Raw genomic sequence first — 15,875 nt, forward strand, 5'->3', positions numbered from 1 at the left:
TTTTGATGCCCTGGCTAATCAAGAATCTGTCTGTCACTCTCCACTTGAGGTATACTTGGCCTCCACATCAGTCTGTGGCAATGTGTTTTACAGATTCACCACCCTTTGGCTAAAGAAATTTCTAGGGGATGCTCTTGTATTTTGAAGTTGTGTCCCTTGATCCTAGGGTTCCCCGCTATAGGAAATACCTTCTCCATGTCCACTCTATCTAGGCCTTTCGATATTTGATAGGTTTCAGATGCTGCTTGACCCAGTAACTTCCTCCAGCAGCTTGTCTTTTGCTCCAGGTTCCAGCATCTACAGTCTGTGTTATAGAAAATGCTTCACTGTTGACAATTCAGAATGTATTTAACAGTGAACAAAATGTTTTATTTTAATCTTTGTTATTCAGTTAAGAACTTTGCCTGACATATTCTTTTGTTCCCTCTACAAATATGCAGGGTTCGCTGAAGCTGCACAATAAAAATGAGGAAATGAAGACAATTGAAACATCTATAGAAGAGAGTCGCTATCCACAGACAGTAGGAGAGCCGAAGAAACCACCGCCGCCACCACCTCCACCACCACCCCCTACTCCTCCTCCTCCTCCACCTCCCCCTCCTCCTCCAAGTTTGGAACAGTCTGAATGTAGTAAAGCTACCACGTGTAGCACAGTTAGCGCCAGAATCACTGATACAAAAGAACAAGTAAACGGTGACGTGTCTTTGATTGAAAAGTCTTCAGTGCTTAAAGGCACCTGTCCAGCATCAAAGTTCTCCAGAACCAAGTTCAGGAAGCCAACAATTGGCAATGGGATGGTAATGAGCAAAGACTCAAGCCAGCTGAAAGCTGGTCTTACTGCTGCCAGCTCGGTTAAAGAGCACTTGAGCACTCCAAGTTATGTAGATTACAAGAATGTGAATTCGACAGAACAGGAAGCTGGAAAGGATGGCACCAGCAGTAAACTCTGTGGCAAGACCGTTCTCACCCAAACGACTAAGGAGACCTTGCTGGAAAAAGTGTCGGTAAGGCAAGAGTCTTTGGTGGGTGACACAGCCCTGTGCCACGAAAGAAACTCGCCACGCCACGATCAGCTGGTCTCCACAGAGAAGGCAGAGCACGCGATCCCAAAGCTAGATAAGCAACCGACAACAAATTGCACTTCAGCAGACCATCGAGCTGCTACTAGCACTGACATCTATGGGAGGCGGTCCACCAGTGGTGCAGGGGTGGAAGGTGTCATTTCTGCACCCTCACCAGCGGGACCGGCGGCTTCGTTAAGCAGGAATCCTACATTTCCACCTCTTCCTCCTCCCCCTCAGCCTCCTCCCGCCCAGGTAGAGATCAGCCAGGGGTTGGTAATTTCAGATACGGACATCAAGCCGTCCGCTGAAAATCAGCCCGTGTTGAGCAACCTACCTCTTCACTTTGGGTTCAAGCTCCATGCTCACAACTTCAATGCAGAGTCTGCTACCACTGAACGCACAAATGACAGCAGCCTGCAGCCCCCGCGCCTCGACAGCATGAAAGCTTTCACTCAGCTCGCTGAAAGGAGCCGCGAGTCGCCATGCCTTCCAGTGCCCAAGTCTGATTCTCCCAGTTCAGCTGGTACCACGGTGGCTAGCTTCAAAAGCCTCCTAAACAGCAAGCCCTCACTCAAGCCCAGCACACTGAAGGTGGCACATCAGCAACTGCAAAAGACCTACCAGAACTGCTCAGTTCCAAGTACCACCCTCCAACCAAAACTCTTAAACAAAAGGAAGGGAAAGAGCCCCCGTATGAAGGTGGTTGCAAGCAGCAGCGTCAGTGGTTTTGGCGAGTGTTTGACTTCATCGGTAGCATCTTCAGGACTATTGAAAACTGCTACATACAGAACAGAGCAAAAAACTCACCCTGACCATCCTCACCTGATCAGGAGTCCAAGCTTTTCCTCAGTTTTCAATGAATCTAAAATTATTAAGCCCCGCCTGCCAAAGCTGACCAAGGCTTGCATTTCCCCACCTCCACCCCAGAAACCTGAGGGAGGGAGGCATTTTATGTCCCAGCAGGGTCACCACGAAGAGAGAGTCTCTAAAAATGGTTCACAAGACTCTCTGTCATTAAGCTGCACTTCAGATGTCCACAAACCTAAACGGGCCCGTGCAAAACTTGACCCTATGCCTCATCTCGAAGAGCCGCCACGCAGGACTTTAAAGATCCCCCCTTCCAAAGTACTTTCAATGATGTCAAAGACCAAGGAATTTATCAGGGAGAAAGAGCCTCCAATACTTCAGCCAGAGACTGAAATTGTGCCCAGCAAAACTTTTACAGCCTCTCTTCCTGGGAAGCGGAGACGGGGCAGGCCGAAAAAACAGCTGATGGCTGCAGTTAAAGCCACAGTGCCAGCTCCGCTACTTACGGCACCATCAGTTATCACAGAGAGTGCAGGTGAGCCCGAGGAGGAGACCACACACCCTGGAAGTCTTGAATCAAGTGAGCTGAAGAATAAGTCGGTGGAGTATGTGCAGAAAATGACTGCTGGTGATGACTTTGAAATGGGTAGTGAAACCGACTCAAAATCGTCCAAGAAGGGGAAGAGGCAATTGATGAAGACACTTCTGGATAAGAAATTTATCAAGAAGATCAATAAAATGAAGACGCTGAAAAGGAAAAAGCTTTTGAACCAAATCCTTTTGAGCGCTGGTGGGTCAAGTAATAAAGGGAAAGTGCAATCAAAGCTAAACAGTACTGTCTCGTCTTTCACTGCCACCTTTGGCTCCAAGGTGGGCCAGCAAATTAATGTTAGTAAAAAAGGAACTATTTACATTGGAAAGAAACGGGGCCGGAAGCCCAAAATGTCCTTAGATGGTCCATACATAAGTAGCATGCTGTCTATTGATAATAAGCCATCACCACCAGCATTCTCCACAACACTAGGGCAAGTGCTGCCAAACTTCACGCAGTCATCGAACTCGAATGTACCAGATATCCTCCCTTCACCAACTTACTCCCAGTCGTCAGGAGTGAGTGGAAGTCAGAGTCCTGCCAGCAGCGATGCAGGGTTTATTGAGCCCACCCCAGTGCCAAACTTGCACCTGCACGGCAGCAAGGGCAACGCGGTGCAGGCACTCGTGACGCGGAAAGCCTCCAAAGGCCGCCGAAAGCTGTCGCCTCCGACCCTGCTGCCAAACTCGCCGTCCCACCTGTGTGAGCTGACGTCGCTGAAGGAAGCCACGCCTTCGCCCATCAGCGAGTCGCACAGTGAGGAGACCATCCCAAGTGACAGCGGCATTGGAACAGACAACAACAGCACGTCGGACCGGGCGGAGAAGTTCTGCGGGCCAAGGAAGCGGCGGTACTCTTTTGACCACGTTTCCGTCATGCCTCCTGAGAGTGCTGCTGTCCTGTCTGGGTTGAAAGAGAAACATAAGCACAAGTGCAAACGCAGAGCCCACGATTATCTTAGCTATGACAAACTTAAGCGGCAGAAAAGGAAACGGAAGAAGAAGTACTTACAGCTGCGGAACAAACAGGACCCTAATTTTTTGGCTGAATTGGAGGAACTGATAACTAGATTAAGTGAATTAAGAATAACTCACAGAAGTCATCACTACATCCCCAGAGACATTCTTCCTTCAATCTTTCGCATCAATTTTGGCAGCTTCTACACACACCCACCTTTTCCTTTTGACCCTATGCACTATGTCCGGAAACCTGAGCTGAAGAAAAAGAGGGGAAGGCCTCCAAAAATGCGAGACGCCATGGCTGAAGTCCCCTTCGTCCACAGCTTGGGGTACCCCCTAGCGAATGGTGGCTTCTTCCCTTCCTACAGTATGCCTTACTCTCCAACACCAGTCTCAGCAGGCCCACTGGGATTGGGTTATTATGCACGGTACCCTCCCACATTGTATCCACCTCCCCCTCCCCCTCCTCCCCCCTCCCTGAGTAGTACAATGCCCCCTCCTTCATACATGCATACTGGCCACCTGCTCCTGAACCCCAACAAGTACCACAAAAAGAAACACAGACTCCTCAGACCAGAGGCCTTTCTAGCTGGCAGTCGGACCTCGCTGCTGTCCATGGGCACTTACGCTAGCATCCCGGCAGAAATGGCTTACAGCTGGATGCACGAACACAAACACAAACATCGGCACAAGCACCGGGAGCATCGCTCCTCAGAGCAGAGTCCGTCGTCTGTGGACGGTTTAACAGTTAATCCCTCGCTGCTCCGGCGGTACACATATGGAAAGGAAGCAATGTCAGAACGGCACAAGCATAAAGACAAACACAGGTGCCATACACCGTTTACCCACTTGTCCTCTTCAAAAGGGTTACTCGGTAGAGGAGATCAGTGGACTCGAAGGGACTCCACGGAGCACAGTTCCATATCAGTGGGATTGCAAACTCCTCTCCAAATAGACTGCACGGATGGGTCAGCAGGCTCTTGTTCAGGACGATACATGTCCAGTTCCGAATCGAACATCAGTGAAGAACATACCAATCTGTTTACAAGTGCAATAGGAAGCTACAAGCCTAGCAAGCCCTTGAATGGCATGGGGCGAAAGAAGCCATCGGATAGTCCAGAACTTCTTGCCACGCAGGATATTTTGCCGAGCAGGTTAATAAGGAGGGACAGGCCTCCTTCTGGAGAAAGAAGCAACCTGACACCAGCAGGTAGGAATGACTATGTCGAGAAAATCTTAAGTAGCCTCCCGATTAATAGTGCCTTGATTTAGGAGTGCTTGAACTTGCTAATTTGGGGATGGTGCACCAATTACTTAGGATCCACTGCTCCATCCTCATCAGTCACCTTTGTCACCACCCAAAAAACTCAGTCGAGTTTGAAAGACATAAAATACTATGCACTCTATGAATTCCCTAATGTCTACACTTTTCCAAATGTGACTAAATCATGTCCCTAGGAACTTCTCCAATAATTTCCCAACCACTGATATGGTGGGGCTCACTACCTCAAATACATGTCTTGTCTGTGAAAAAGCTAAATACAGCAATGTTCCTCAGGGATCAAGGTTTAAAACACATTACATGTATAACAGCACATAAATTAATATTAACACAATAATAATAACAGATTTAAAAGTATTATGGATGTAAAAGTTGTTTTGAATTTGTGTCAGTTATTGGTGAGGCCACACTTAAAGTGCTATGTATGGTTTTGTTCACCCTGTTATGGGAAAAACATGGTTAAACTGGAAAGAATGCAAAGAAGGTTTATGGAAACGTTGCCAGCTCTAGAGGGTCTGAGTTATTAGAAGAAGTTAGGCTGGATATTTATTCCTTTCAATGTAGGAGAATGAGGGGCAACCTTAAAGAGGTGTTAAAATGTATGAGAGGCATCAATAAGGTGGATGGTAGCAGTCTTTTCTCCAGGTCAGTTGAGTCCAAAACAAAGGAGATACTGATTTAAAAAGGACTTGAGGGACAATGTTTTGATGCAAAGGGTGGTGAGTATATGGAATGAGATGCCAGAGGAAATGGTTGAAGTGGGTAATAGTAGTATCATTTCAGAAGTACTTGGATAGGTATGTGGAGGGGAAGGTCTTAAAGGGATGAGGGCCAAAAGCAGGAAATTGGGACAAGCCATGGAGACACCATGGTTGGCATGTACCGGTTGGCCCAAAGAGCCGGTATCCTTGCTGTGTTGCTTTATGACTGTTTCTCTAAGATATTTAGAGTTATACTTCAGTAGTTTTGGCAGCCTCAGAATAATCCGAGGCTGAAGAGTCCATGGTGTGGTGTGCTATCATGTTCTAGCCCAAATGATGCTGTTTTAAAACAGACATTTGTGTGCACAGCAGTGACATACAGACAACCTTCAGTTGTAACATAAGATAGGTTTGTGAAGGAAGGGCTAAAGATGAAGTTAATACTGATTACACACCATGTCCCTTTAGTCTGCTACTTCATACAGAACACTTTGCCTTCTTTACGTAAAACACTTTATTGATATAATAATCCCAAGTTATTTTGTAACTAAAGAACATCTTTCATTGATGTCCAACAAGCTTGTTGGTTTTTAAATTAAAAGCCCAGAAATAATTTTGTCTGCTTATTGGCAGAAGGCTTAGAAAAACACCTCCCTTCTGCTTGAAGACCCTTCTCTAATGTGATTACATTTTTACCTGTGTACTTTGGGGACTCTGATGTATTTTAAACGTGATCTGTGAATGTACATTGTGATACTCATTCTGGGTAATATCTTGAACAGGTCATAATATAAATTCAGAGGCCAAGTATACATTAATTAAATGGGCACAAGGGTGTAAGTTGCAGTTCTGTCCTTCAGTACTCATGCAAGAGCATGGCTCCAGATCAGTGGGATTGCAGACTCCTCTCCAAACACACTGTACAGTTGGGTTAGTGTATTTGTGCTCAGGATTGATGTTCTATGTTCTATCTCTGTGTTAGCTTTTGAGGAGGTGCTGTGTGAGATCTCCAGACTGATACAGAAAGTTTAGGGATTCAATTGTGCTGATGGTAGGGATCAGAAAATCAGGAAAGTACACTCCAATTTCGGCCCCACCAGTTCAAAGTTCATTTATTATCAAAGTATGTATGCTATATACAACCTTGAGATTCATCTCCTTACAGGCAGCCACAAAACAAAGAAACCCAATACAACCCATTAAATAAAGAAGATTGCCAAACACCCAAGTAGGCAAATAGCATTCAGAGCTGAAACTCACAAAAGTGAGTCCACAGCCACGAAGCCAGTCATCATTGCAGCCGATCCAGGAGCCCATTAGTTGCAGACCACAGCCACAGTTCTGTACAGAAATGAGTAAATGGTGCATGACAAGGGATTTATTTCTTTTACATAGATGGGCAGAAAAGCACATCAAAACTTTGGTTAGGCTGCACTTAGAGTATTATGTTTGATTGTGGTTGCCCATTACAGGATGTGAAGGTTTTAGAGATGGTGCAGAGGAGTAGGACGGGAGAGGTTCCTGAGGATTGGAGGGTTGTGGATGTTGTTCCATTATTCAAGAAAGGGAGTAGAGATAGCCCAGGAAATTGTAGACCGTAAGACCATAAGACAAAGGAGCAGAAGTAGGCCATTCGGCCCATCGAGTCTGCTCCGCCATTTTATCATGAGCTGATCCATTCTCCTATTTAGTCCCACTCCCCCGCCTTCTCACCATAACCTTTGATGCCCTGGCTACTCAGATATCTATCAATCTCTGCCTTAAATATACCCAATGACTTGGTCCCCACTGCTGCCTGTGGCAACAAATTCCATAGATTCACCACCCTCTGACTAAAAAAATTTCTTCGCATTTCTGTTCTGAATGGGCGCTCTTCAATCCTTAAGTCATGCCCTCTCGTACTAGACTCCCCTATCATGGGAAACAACTTTGCCACATCCATTCAGTCCATGCCTTTTAACATTTGATATGTTTCTATGAGGTCTCCCCTCATTCTTCTAAACTCCAAGGACTACAGGCCAAGAGCGGACAAACGTTCCTCATATGTTAACCCTCTCATTCCCGGAATCATTCTAGTGAATCTTCTCTGTACCCTCTCCAACGTCAGCACATCCTTTCTTAAATAAGGAGACCAAAACTGCCCACAGTACTCCAAGTGAGGTCTCACCAGCGCCTTATAGAGCCTCAACATCACATCCCTGCTCCTATACTCTATTCCTCTAGAAATGAATGCCAACATCGCATTTGCCTTCTTCACTACTGACTCAACCTGGAGGTTAACTTTAAGGGAATCCTGTACGAGGACTCCCAAGTCCCGCTGCATCTCAGAACTTTGAATTCTTTCCCCATTTAAGTAATAATCTGCCCGTTTATTTTTTCTGCCAAAGTGCATAACCATACACTTTCCAACATTGTACTTCATTTGCCACTTCTCTGCCCATTCTTCCAATCTATCCAAGTCTCTCTGCAGACTCTCCGTTTCCTCAGCACTACCGGCTCCTCCACCTATCTTCGTATCATCAGCAAACTTAGCCACAAAGCCACCTATTCCATAATCCGAATCGTTGATGTACAATGTAAAAAGAAGCGGCCCCAACACTGATCCCTGTGGAACACCACTGGTAACCGGCAGCCAACCAAAATAGGATCCCTTTATTCCCACTCTCTGTTTCCTGCCAATCAGCCAACGCTCTATCCACGTATGTAACTTTCCCGTAATTCCATGGGCTCTTGTTAAGTAGCCTCATGTGTGGCACCTTGTCAAAGGCCTTCTGAAAATCCAAATATACAACATCCACTGCATCTCCCTTGTCTAGCCTACTTGTAATTTCCTCAAAAAATTGTAATAGGTTTGTCAGGCAGGATTTTCCTTTAAGGAATCCATGCTGAGTTCTGCCTATCTTGTCATATGCCTCCAGGTACTCTGTAACCTCATCCTTGACAATCGACTCCAACAACTTCCCAACCACCGATGTCAAGCTAACAGGTCTATAATTTCCTTTTTGCTTCCTTGCCCCCTTCTTAAATAGCGGAGTGACATTTGCAGTCTTCCGGAACCATGCCAGTGAGTCTTATTTCAGTGGTTGGTAAGTTGATGGAAAAGATTCTGAGAGGCAGGATTTATGAACATTTGGAGAGGCATAATATGATTAGAAATAGTCAGCATGGCTTTGTCAAAGGCAGGTCATGCCTTATGAGCCTGATTGAATTCTTTGAGGATGTGACTAAACACATTGATGAAGGTAGAGCAGTAGATGTAGTGTATATGGATTTCAGCAAGGCATTTGACAAGGTACCCCATGCAAGGCTTATTGAGAAAGTAAGGAGGAATGGGATCCAAGGGGACATTGCTTTGTGCATCCAGAACTGGCTTGCCCACAGAAGGCAAAGAGTGGTTGTAGTTGGGTCATATTCTGCATGGAGTTCAGTCACCAGTGTGCCTCAGGGATCTGTTCTGGGACCCATACTCTTTGTGATTTTTATAAATGACCTGGATGAGGAAGTGGAGGGGTGGGTTAGTAAATTTGCTGATGACACAAAGGTTGGGTGTGTTGTGGATAGTGTAGAGGGCTGTCAGAGGTTACAGCGGGACATTGATAGGATGCCAAACTGGGCTGAGAAGTGGCAGATGGAGTTCAACCCAGGTAAGTGTGAGGTGGTTCATTTTGGTAGGTCAAATATGATGGCAGGATATAGTATTAATGGTAAGACTCTTGGCAGTGTGGAGGATCAGAGGGATCTTGGGGTCAGAGTCCATAGGACATTCAAAGCTGCTGTGCAGATTGACTCTGTGGTTAAGAAGGCATACGGTGCATTAGCCTTCATCAATCGTGGGATTGAGTTTAAGAGCCGAGAGGTAATGTTGCAGCTATATAGGACCCTGGTCACACCCCACTTGGAGTACTGTGCTCAGTTCTGGTCGCCTCACTATAGGAAGGACGTGGAAACCATAGAAAGGGTGCAGAGGAGGTTTACAAGCATGTTGCCTGGATTGGGGAGCATGCCTTATGAGAATAGGTTGAGTGAACTCGGCCTTTTTCATTGGAGCGACAGAGGATGAGAGGTGACCTGATAGAGGTGTATATGATGATGAGAGGCATTGATCGTGTTGATAGTCAGAGGCTTTTTCCCAGGGCTGGAGTGGCTTGCACAAGAGGGCACAGTTTTAAAGTGCTTGGAAGTAGGTACAGAGGAGATGTCAGAGGTAAGTTTTTTACGCAGAGAGTGGTGAGTGCGTGGAATGGGCTGCCGCCGACAGTGGTGGAGGCGGATATGATAGGGTTTTTTAAGAGACTCCTGGACAGGTTCATGGAGCTCAGAAAAATAGAGGGCTATTTCCTAAGGTAAGGACATGTTTGACACAGTTTTCTGGGCTGAAGGGCCTGTATTGTGCTGTAGATTTTCTGTGTCTCTGTGTATCACCAGGACGTTGCCTGCACTGGGGAGTATTAGCAATAAGGAGAGATTGTTTTGGAGGCTGAGGGGAGAACTGTTCAGTTTATAAAAATACACAAGGCATAGATAGGGTAGATGTTAAAGGTCTCTTTCCTATATCAAATACTAGAGTCCAAAGTTCAAAGTAGGTTAATTACCCAAGTAGATATGTTACCTTGTACTACCTTGAGATTTATTTTCTTGCAGGCATTTTTTTAAAAAAATAAAGAATATAATAGAACTTACATACATATACAAAGACTGATAAATGACTGATGTGCAAAAGGATTTAAGATGGGGAGGGGGAGTTTAAAATGAGTATGTGGGCCAGGTTTTTCATACAGAATTGGTGGGTGCTTGGAATGCACTGCCAGGAGTTGGTGGAAGAAGCAGGTATGATATTGGCATTTAAGAAACACTTAGGCAGACACGTGAGCGTGAAGGAAATGGAGGGACATGGGCATGTGCAGGCTGATGAGGTTAGTTTCATTCGGCATCAGGGTCAGCACAGACTGGGCTAAAGGGCCTGTTCTTGTCTTTACTGTTCTGTGTTCTATGCATGTTTTTAAAACTAGCCCAGCTGTTCAGCACTTTGGAATTCTTTCCCTAATGCCTGTGGATGTCCAGACAATTGAAACTCTCTATCTGAGATCGCTAGCCTTCTGTTAGAGACTGACGTCAGTTCCATGGAGTTAAGCCACAGAAGCACAATTTAAGCATGACCATTATTGGAGTGAATGGTTACCACAGTTTCAAGGATCTGATTGAGTGCCCATCTCCCTAATCTTCTACAGTTCTGGACATTTGCTTACACAATGTTTTATTTCCCTTTTTCCAAAGTTCTTTGGAAAACCTTTCCACTATATGCTAATCATTTCCTCACCTTCAGACAGGGCTATTGAACGGCCCATGTCTGGTCTCCAGATTTTCCACTGGCACTTCCCTGTTCATGCGCTCTGTATTATCCATGGGAAATTTGAAGATATGAACATGTTCTTGATATAATTTGGATATCATCATTCAGTGATATTGGATATGAGTTTTAAGCTAGTCGAGATTTTCCTGTCACCTGAAGCTGTTTTACAATGTCATTCATTGTGGACCAAACAAAAATGCTTGTGCAGTGACGACTGAAATGACATTTTTAGTAGCAATTAATATAGTGTGTTGCTTTAAAAAGAAAATATAAAGATAAGCTTTATTTGTATCGTATACATCAAAGCATACAGTGAAATGCGTTGTTTGCATCAATGACCAACACAGTCCAAGGATGTTCTGGCAGCAACCCGCAAAGGGCGCCATACTTCCAACTCCAAAATAGCATGCCCACAACCTACTAATCCTAATCCGTGTGTCTTTGTAATGTGGGAGGAAACCAGAGCACCTGGAAAAAAGCCACATTGTTACAAGGAGAACGTAGAAACTCCTTACAGGGCGGCAGGATTTGAACTCCAGTCTTCTAATCGCTGGCGCTATGAAGTGTTACGCTGACAGCTGTGCTATCCTCTACTCGATTACATAAGAATTGCTTTACTAAAGAACAGTTACGTTTCTGTGCATTAATTTAAATGAGATGAATGGCTTTTGATTCATGGATATACACTCAGTGGCCACTTTATTAGGTACCTCCTGTACCTCATAAAGTGGCCATTGAGTGTATGTTTGTGGTCTCCTCCAGCTGGACTCCACCCACAGAACTGCCACTCACTGTTTGTTTGTTTTTTATTTATTCATTCATTCATTCACTCACCCCGTTCTCTGTAAAATCTAGAGACTTGTGGTGAAAATACCAAGAGATCCATGGTTTCTGAGATACTCAAACAATCCCGTCTGGCACCAACAATCAATCCATGGTCAAAGTCACTTAGATCACATTTCTTCCCCATTCTAATGTTTGGTCTGAACCTCTTGACCATGTCTACTTGCTTTTTTTCATTGAGTTACTGCCACATGCTCGGCTGATTAGATTTTTTCATTAACGAGCAGCTGTACCTAATAAAGTAAACATATGTTGTGTATATGTTTACCAGATTGCTAAGATAACTTCCAAAGCTAGTTGCCAAATTATCACTGTTCTCAGTGATTCATGGATGTTGTTTCAAGGCAGTGTAGCTTGTTGTGCAAAATAGAATCCTACTTCTATGTCACAGGCAAGCACTTAGATATTTTAGTGCTGTGCTTGTTTGTGATGGTGTTACACCGGGCTTTTGTATCTAGTGTTGACCTGTTTCCCGTTGCAATTCCTTTCATACCAAAAATCCCTTGGAAGGAAGGATACTTTGCCAAGGAGACATTGGACTGAGTTGAGGGGGGAGAGAACTTAACAGAAGTGAGCAGGGACAGTTGGCACTTCTTGTGCACCATGGTTCCCAATGAGACATTGGATTGCGCTTAATTAGGCACTGGGCAAAGACCAATAAAAAGAAGATGGATTTAAGCGGAGCTGCCACTGTGTGAGTGGGCCAATGTTAGAGTGGGGAGCTGAGGTTTTGACAAGGAGGGTTGCAGACCTGAAGTAGATTTTTTTCATTATTTATTCTTTTGTTTTCTTATTGCACATTTAAAGCAGTGGGAATGCCAGACAGGATACTAGGATCCTCCTTTTGCAGGATGTGGGAAAGCAGGGAGACCTCCAGTGGCCCTGACGACTATACCTGCAAGAAATACATCCAACTACAGCTTCTAACAGGCCATGTTAAGGAGATGGAGCTGGAACTGAAGGAACTCCAGGTCACTCGGGAGGCTGAGCAGTTGATAGACAGGACATGGAGGGTAGTTACACCCAAGGTGCAGGACATAGGTAGCTGGGTGACTGTCAGGAAGGAGTAAGTGGATAGGCAACCAATGCAGTGTACCCATGTGGCCATTCCTCTTAGCAACATCGTTGAATAATTGGGGGGGATGGGACGCGTAGGTGACTGAGCAGAGGAAAGGCACAGTGGTCAGACTCTGGTTCTGTGGCTCAGGACGAAAGGGGGAAAAGAGGTAATAGGAGATTCGTTGGTTAGGGGAACAGAAAGGAGGTTCTGTGCATGAGAATGAGATTGCAGATGGTTTGTTGCCTCCCAGGTGCTAGGGTTGGGGACAACTCGGATCAAGTCCACACCATTCTTAAGTGGGAGGGTGTGCCAGAGATCGGGGCCCACATTGTTACCAATGACATGGGAAGAAGGGGTGATGAGGTCCTGCAAAGTGAGTTCAGGGAGTTAGGTTCTAAGTTAAAGGACAGGACCTCCAGAGTTGTGATCTCGAGATTGCTACCTGTGACACATGCTAGTGAGGCCAGAAGATACAGTTTAACATGTGCCTAAGGAGTTGGTGCATGAAGGAAGGCTTTATAATTTTGGATCATTGGGGGGGTCTTGTAGGGAAGGTGGGACCTGTACAGAAGAGATGGCTTGCACCTGGAGTGGAGACGAATATCCTGGCGGGAAGATTTGCTAGTTCTGCATGGGGGATACTTAAACTAGAGTTGCAGGGGGATGGGAACCAGAGTATCAGTACAAATAATGGAGAGGTTGTGAAGACAGATGTTGTTAAGCATACATACCAAGTCAGGAATACAAAGGTCGAGCACAATGAGACTAATGTTCTGAGCTGCATATATTTTAAGGCAATGAGTATTTTAGGAAGGGCGGATGAGCTTAGGGCACAGACCAGCGTGTGCAGTTATGCTATTGTAGCCGTTAGTGAGACTTGGTTGCAGGAGGGGCAGAGCTGGCAGCTCAATATTCTGGTCTTCATAAATCAATGTTTTGAGTACAGTAGTTGGATGTTATGCTGAAATAGTAACATGTTGGTTACTACATGTTGGTAAAGGGATGTCCTTGTATTCTGATTTGGAGTATTATGTCCAGGTTTGGTCACTTACCTACAGGGAAGCTCTAAATAAGATTGAAATAGTACAGAAAAAATTTACAAGGATGTTCCTGGGATTTGAGGACCTAGGTTATAGTTTGAGACTTTATTCCTTGGAACATAGAAGATTGAGGGGAGATTTGATAGAGGTATACAAAATTATGAGGGCTATAGGTAGGATAAATGCAAGCAGTCTTTCCACTGAGGTTGGGTGAGACTCCAACTTGAGGTCTTGGATTAAGGATGAAAGGTGAGATGTTTCAGGGGAAGTTCGTCACTCAGAGCGTGGTGAGAGTATGAAATGAGCTGCCAGTGCAAGTGGTGGATGTGGGTTTGATTTCAACATTTAAGATAAATTTGGGTAGGTACATGGATAGGAGAGGTAAGGAGGGCTATGATCCAGGTGCAGGTTGATGGCACTAGGCAGATTAATGGTTCAACACAGACTGGATGGATCAAAGGGCCTGCTTTTGCACTATAATGTTCAATAACTCAACCTGCAAAACATGAAGATGTGGGTTTGTTGTATCTGATCTACCAGGTGGTGTAAGTTATTTGTATATATCGGAGAAATGAAACATCGGCCTTTCTACTATCAAGGAAGGATAAATGATCGTGGTGCCATCTGTTGCATGAAGTGAATCCATGTAAAATCCTGCATAGGAAGCTTTCAGCGCTCGGGTCCACCATAGAGACAGTCTATGTTAACATCTACAGTGGTTAAACCAAGCATAGCTTAGACAAATGGTTTGCAGAGCACCTGCGCTTAGACTGCATCAATCATCTCAAGCTTCCTGTTGCATGTCTATAAGACTATAAAGACATAGGAGCAGAATTAGGCCATTCAGCCCATCGAGTCTGTCCACCATTCTATCATGGCTGATTTATTATCCTCCTCAACCCATTCTCTTGCCCTGTCCTTGTAACCTTTGAGACCCTTACTAATCAAGAAGCGATAAGCCTCTGCTTTAAATATACCTAATGACTTGGCCTCCACAGCCATCCATGAGAATGAGTTCCACTGATTCACCTCCCTCTGGCTAAAGAAATTCCTTCTTATCAGAGTCAGGAGCGGAATCAGAATCTCTGTTCTAAAGAGACGTCCTTGTATTCTGAGGTTGTGCCCTCTGATTCTGATCTCTTCCACTATAGGGAATATCCTCTCTACTTCACTCTAACTAGGTCTTTTTAACTCAGCTTCCCAAAAAGGAGTTTAACCCGGGAACAGTGAAGGAATGTTGATTATATAACCAAGTCAGGATGCAATGTGAGTCGGAGGATAACTTCCAGATACTGGTGTATCCTTGTCCTTCTGGCTGCCGGTGATCGTGGGTTTGGAACGTGCTGTCCAAGGAACCTTGATAAGTTTCTGCAGAGCCTGTAGTAGAAGGTATGCAAACTGCCACTGCTCTGCGTTGCTGGTGGAGTGAGTGAATAATTGTGGTGGTGTAGGGGGTGGGGTGGTGGGTGGAGTGCGGTGAACCAAGATTACTTTGGTAATTGGAATACAATTATCTCACCCATAAGGCGTCTCTGCAAGAGTTCCTTAAGTAGTGTCCTAGGCCTAACTGTGTATGGCGTCAAGCTGCTTAAGTGGTTGAAGCTATACTCAAACACGCAAGAGGCCTCATCCAGACAAGAATTCCTGTTCAGCTGCAAGTCACTATCAATATTCTGTGTGTGGCATGAATGTTACTGATCTCCTATCAGCCCAGGCCTGGATATTGTCCATGTGGTTATGGACTACTTCATTACCTGAGGAGTCAAGAATGGTACCAAATATTGTGCAATAGTCGATGAGCATCCCCATTTATGACCTTAGCTTCACAGCTTCAGTCTGTTCTGAGATTCAGATTTGTTTATTTTATCACATGTACATCAAAACTTACAGTGAAATGCTTCATTTGCTTTAACAACCAACAGACCAAAGGCTGTGCTGAAGGCAGCCCACAAAGGCAGCCCACAAGTGTTGCGATATATTCTGGCATCAACATAGCATGTCTGCAATGAGATGTGCAAAGCTGTTTAGATTCTAAACACGGATATGACTGAACAACCATGTGTACATGTACTCACATGCTTTAAAGATGCAAGGTGACACACTTGATGAACCTGTTGCTTTGTCCTTCACAGTTATTTTGGAGTTGATTGAAACCTGTGTGACTTTGTTGTTGTTGA

The 15,875-nt window shown here is 44.9% G+C and overlaps 1 protein-coding gene across 2 annotated transcripts in view; it reads left to right on the top strand.

Annotated features, from left to right (window-relative positions):
* ash1l (ash1 (absent, small, or homeotic)-like (Drosophila)) overlaps positions 1-15,875 on the top strand; it is a 408,509-nt gene that overhangs the window by 176,621 nt on the left and 216,013 nt on the right. For both annotated transcript variants that reach the window (XM_072282409.1, XM_072282400.1), the window contains exon 3: positions 441-4,632. In XM_072282409.1, the coding sequence (XP_072138510.1) occupies positions 441-4,632 (4,192 nt within the window). The remainder of the gene's footprint in view (positions 1-440; positions 4,633-15,875) is intronic.

The sequence above is a fragment of the Mobula birostris genome, chromosome 2, assembly GCF_030028105.1.
Source record: "Mobula birostris isolate sMobBir1 chromosome 2, sMobBir1.hap1, whole genome shotgun sequence".
Classification (NCBI taxonomy): domain Eukaryota; kingdom Metazoa; phylum Chordata; class Chondrichthyes; order Myliobatiformes; family Myliobatidae; genus Mobula; species Mobula birostris.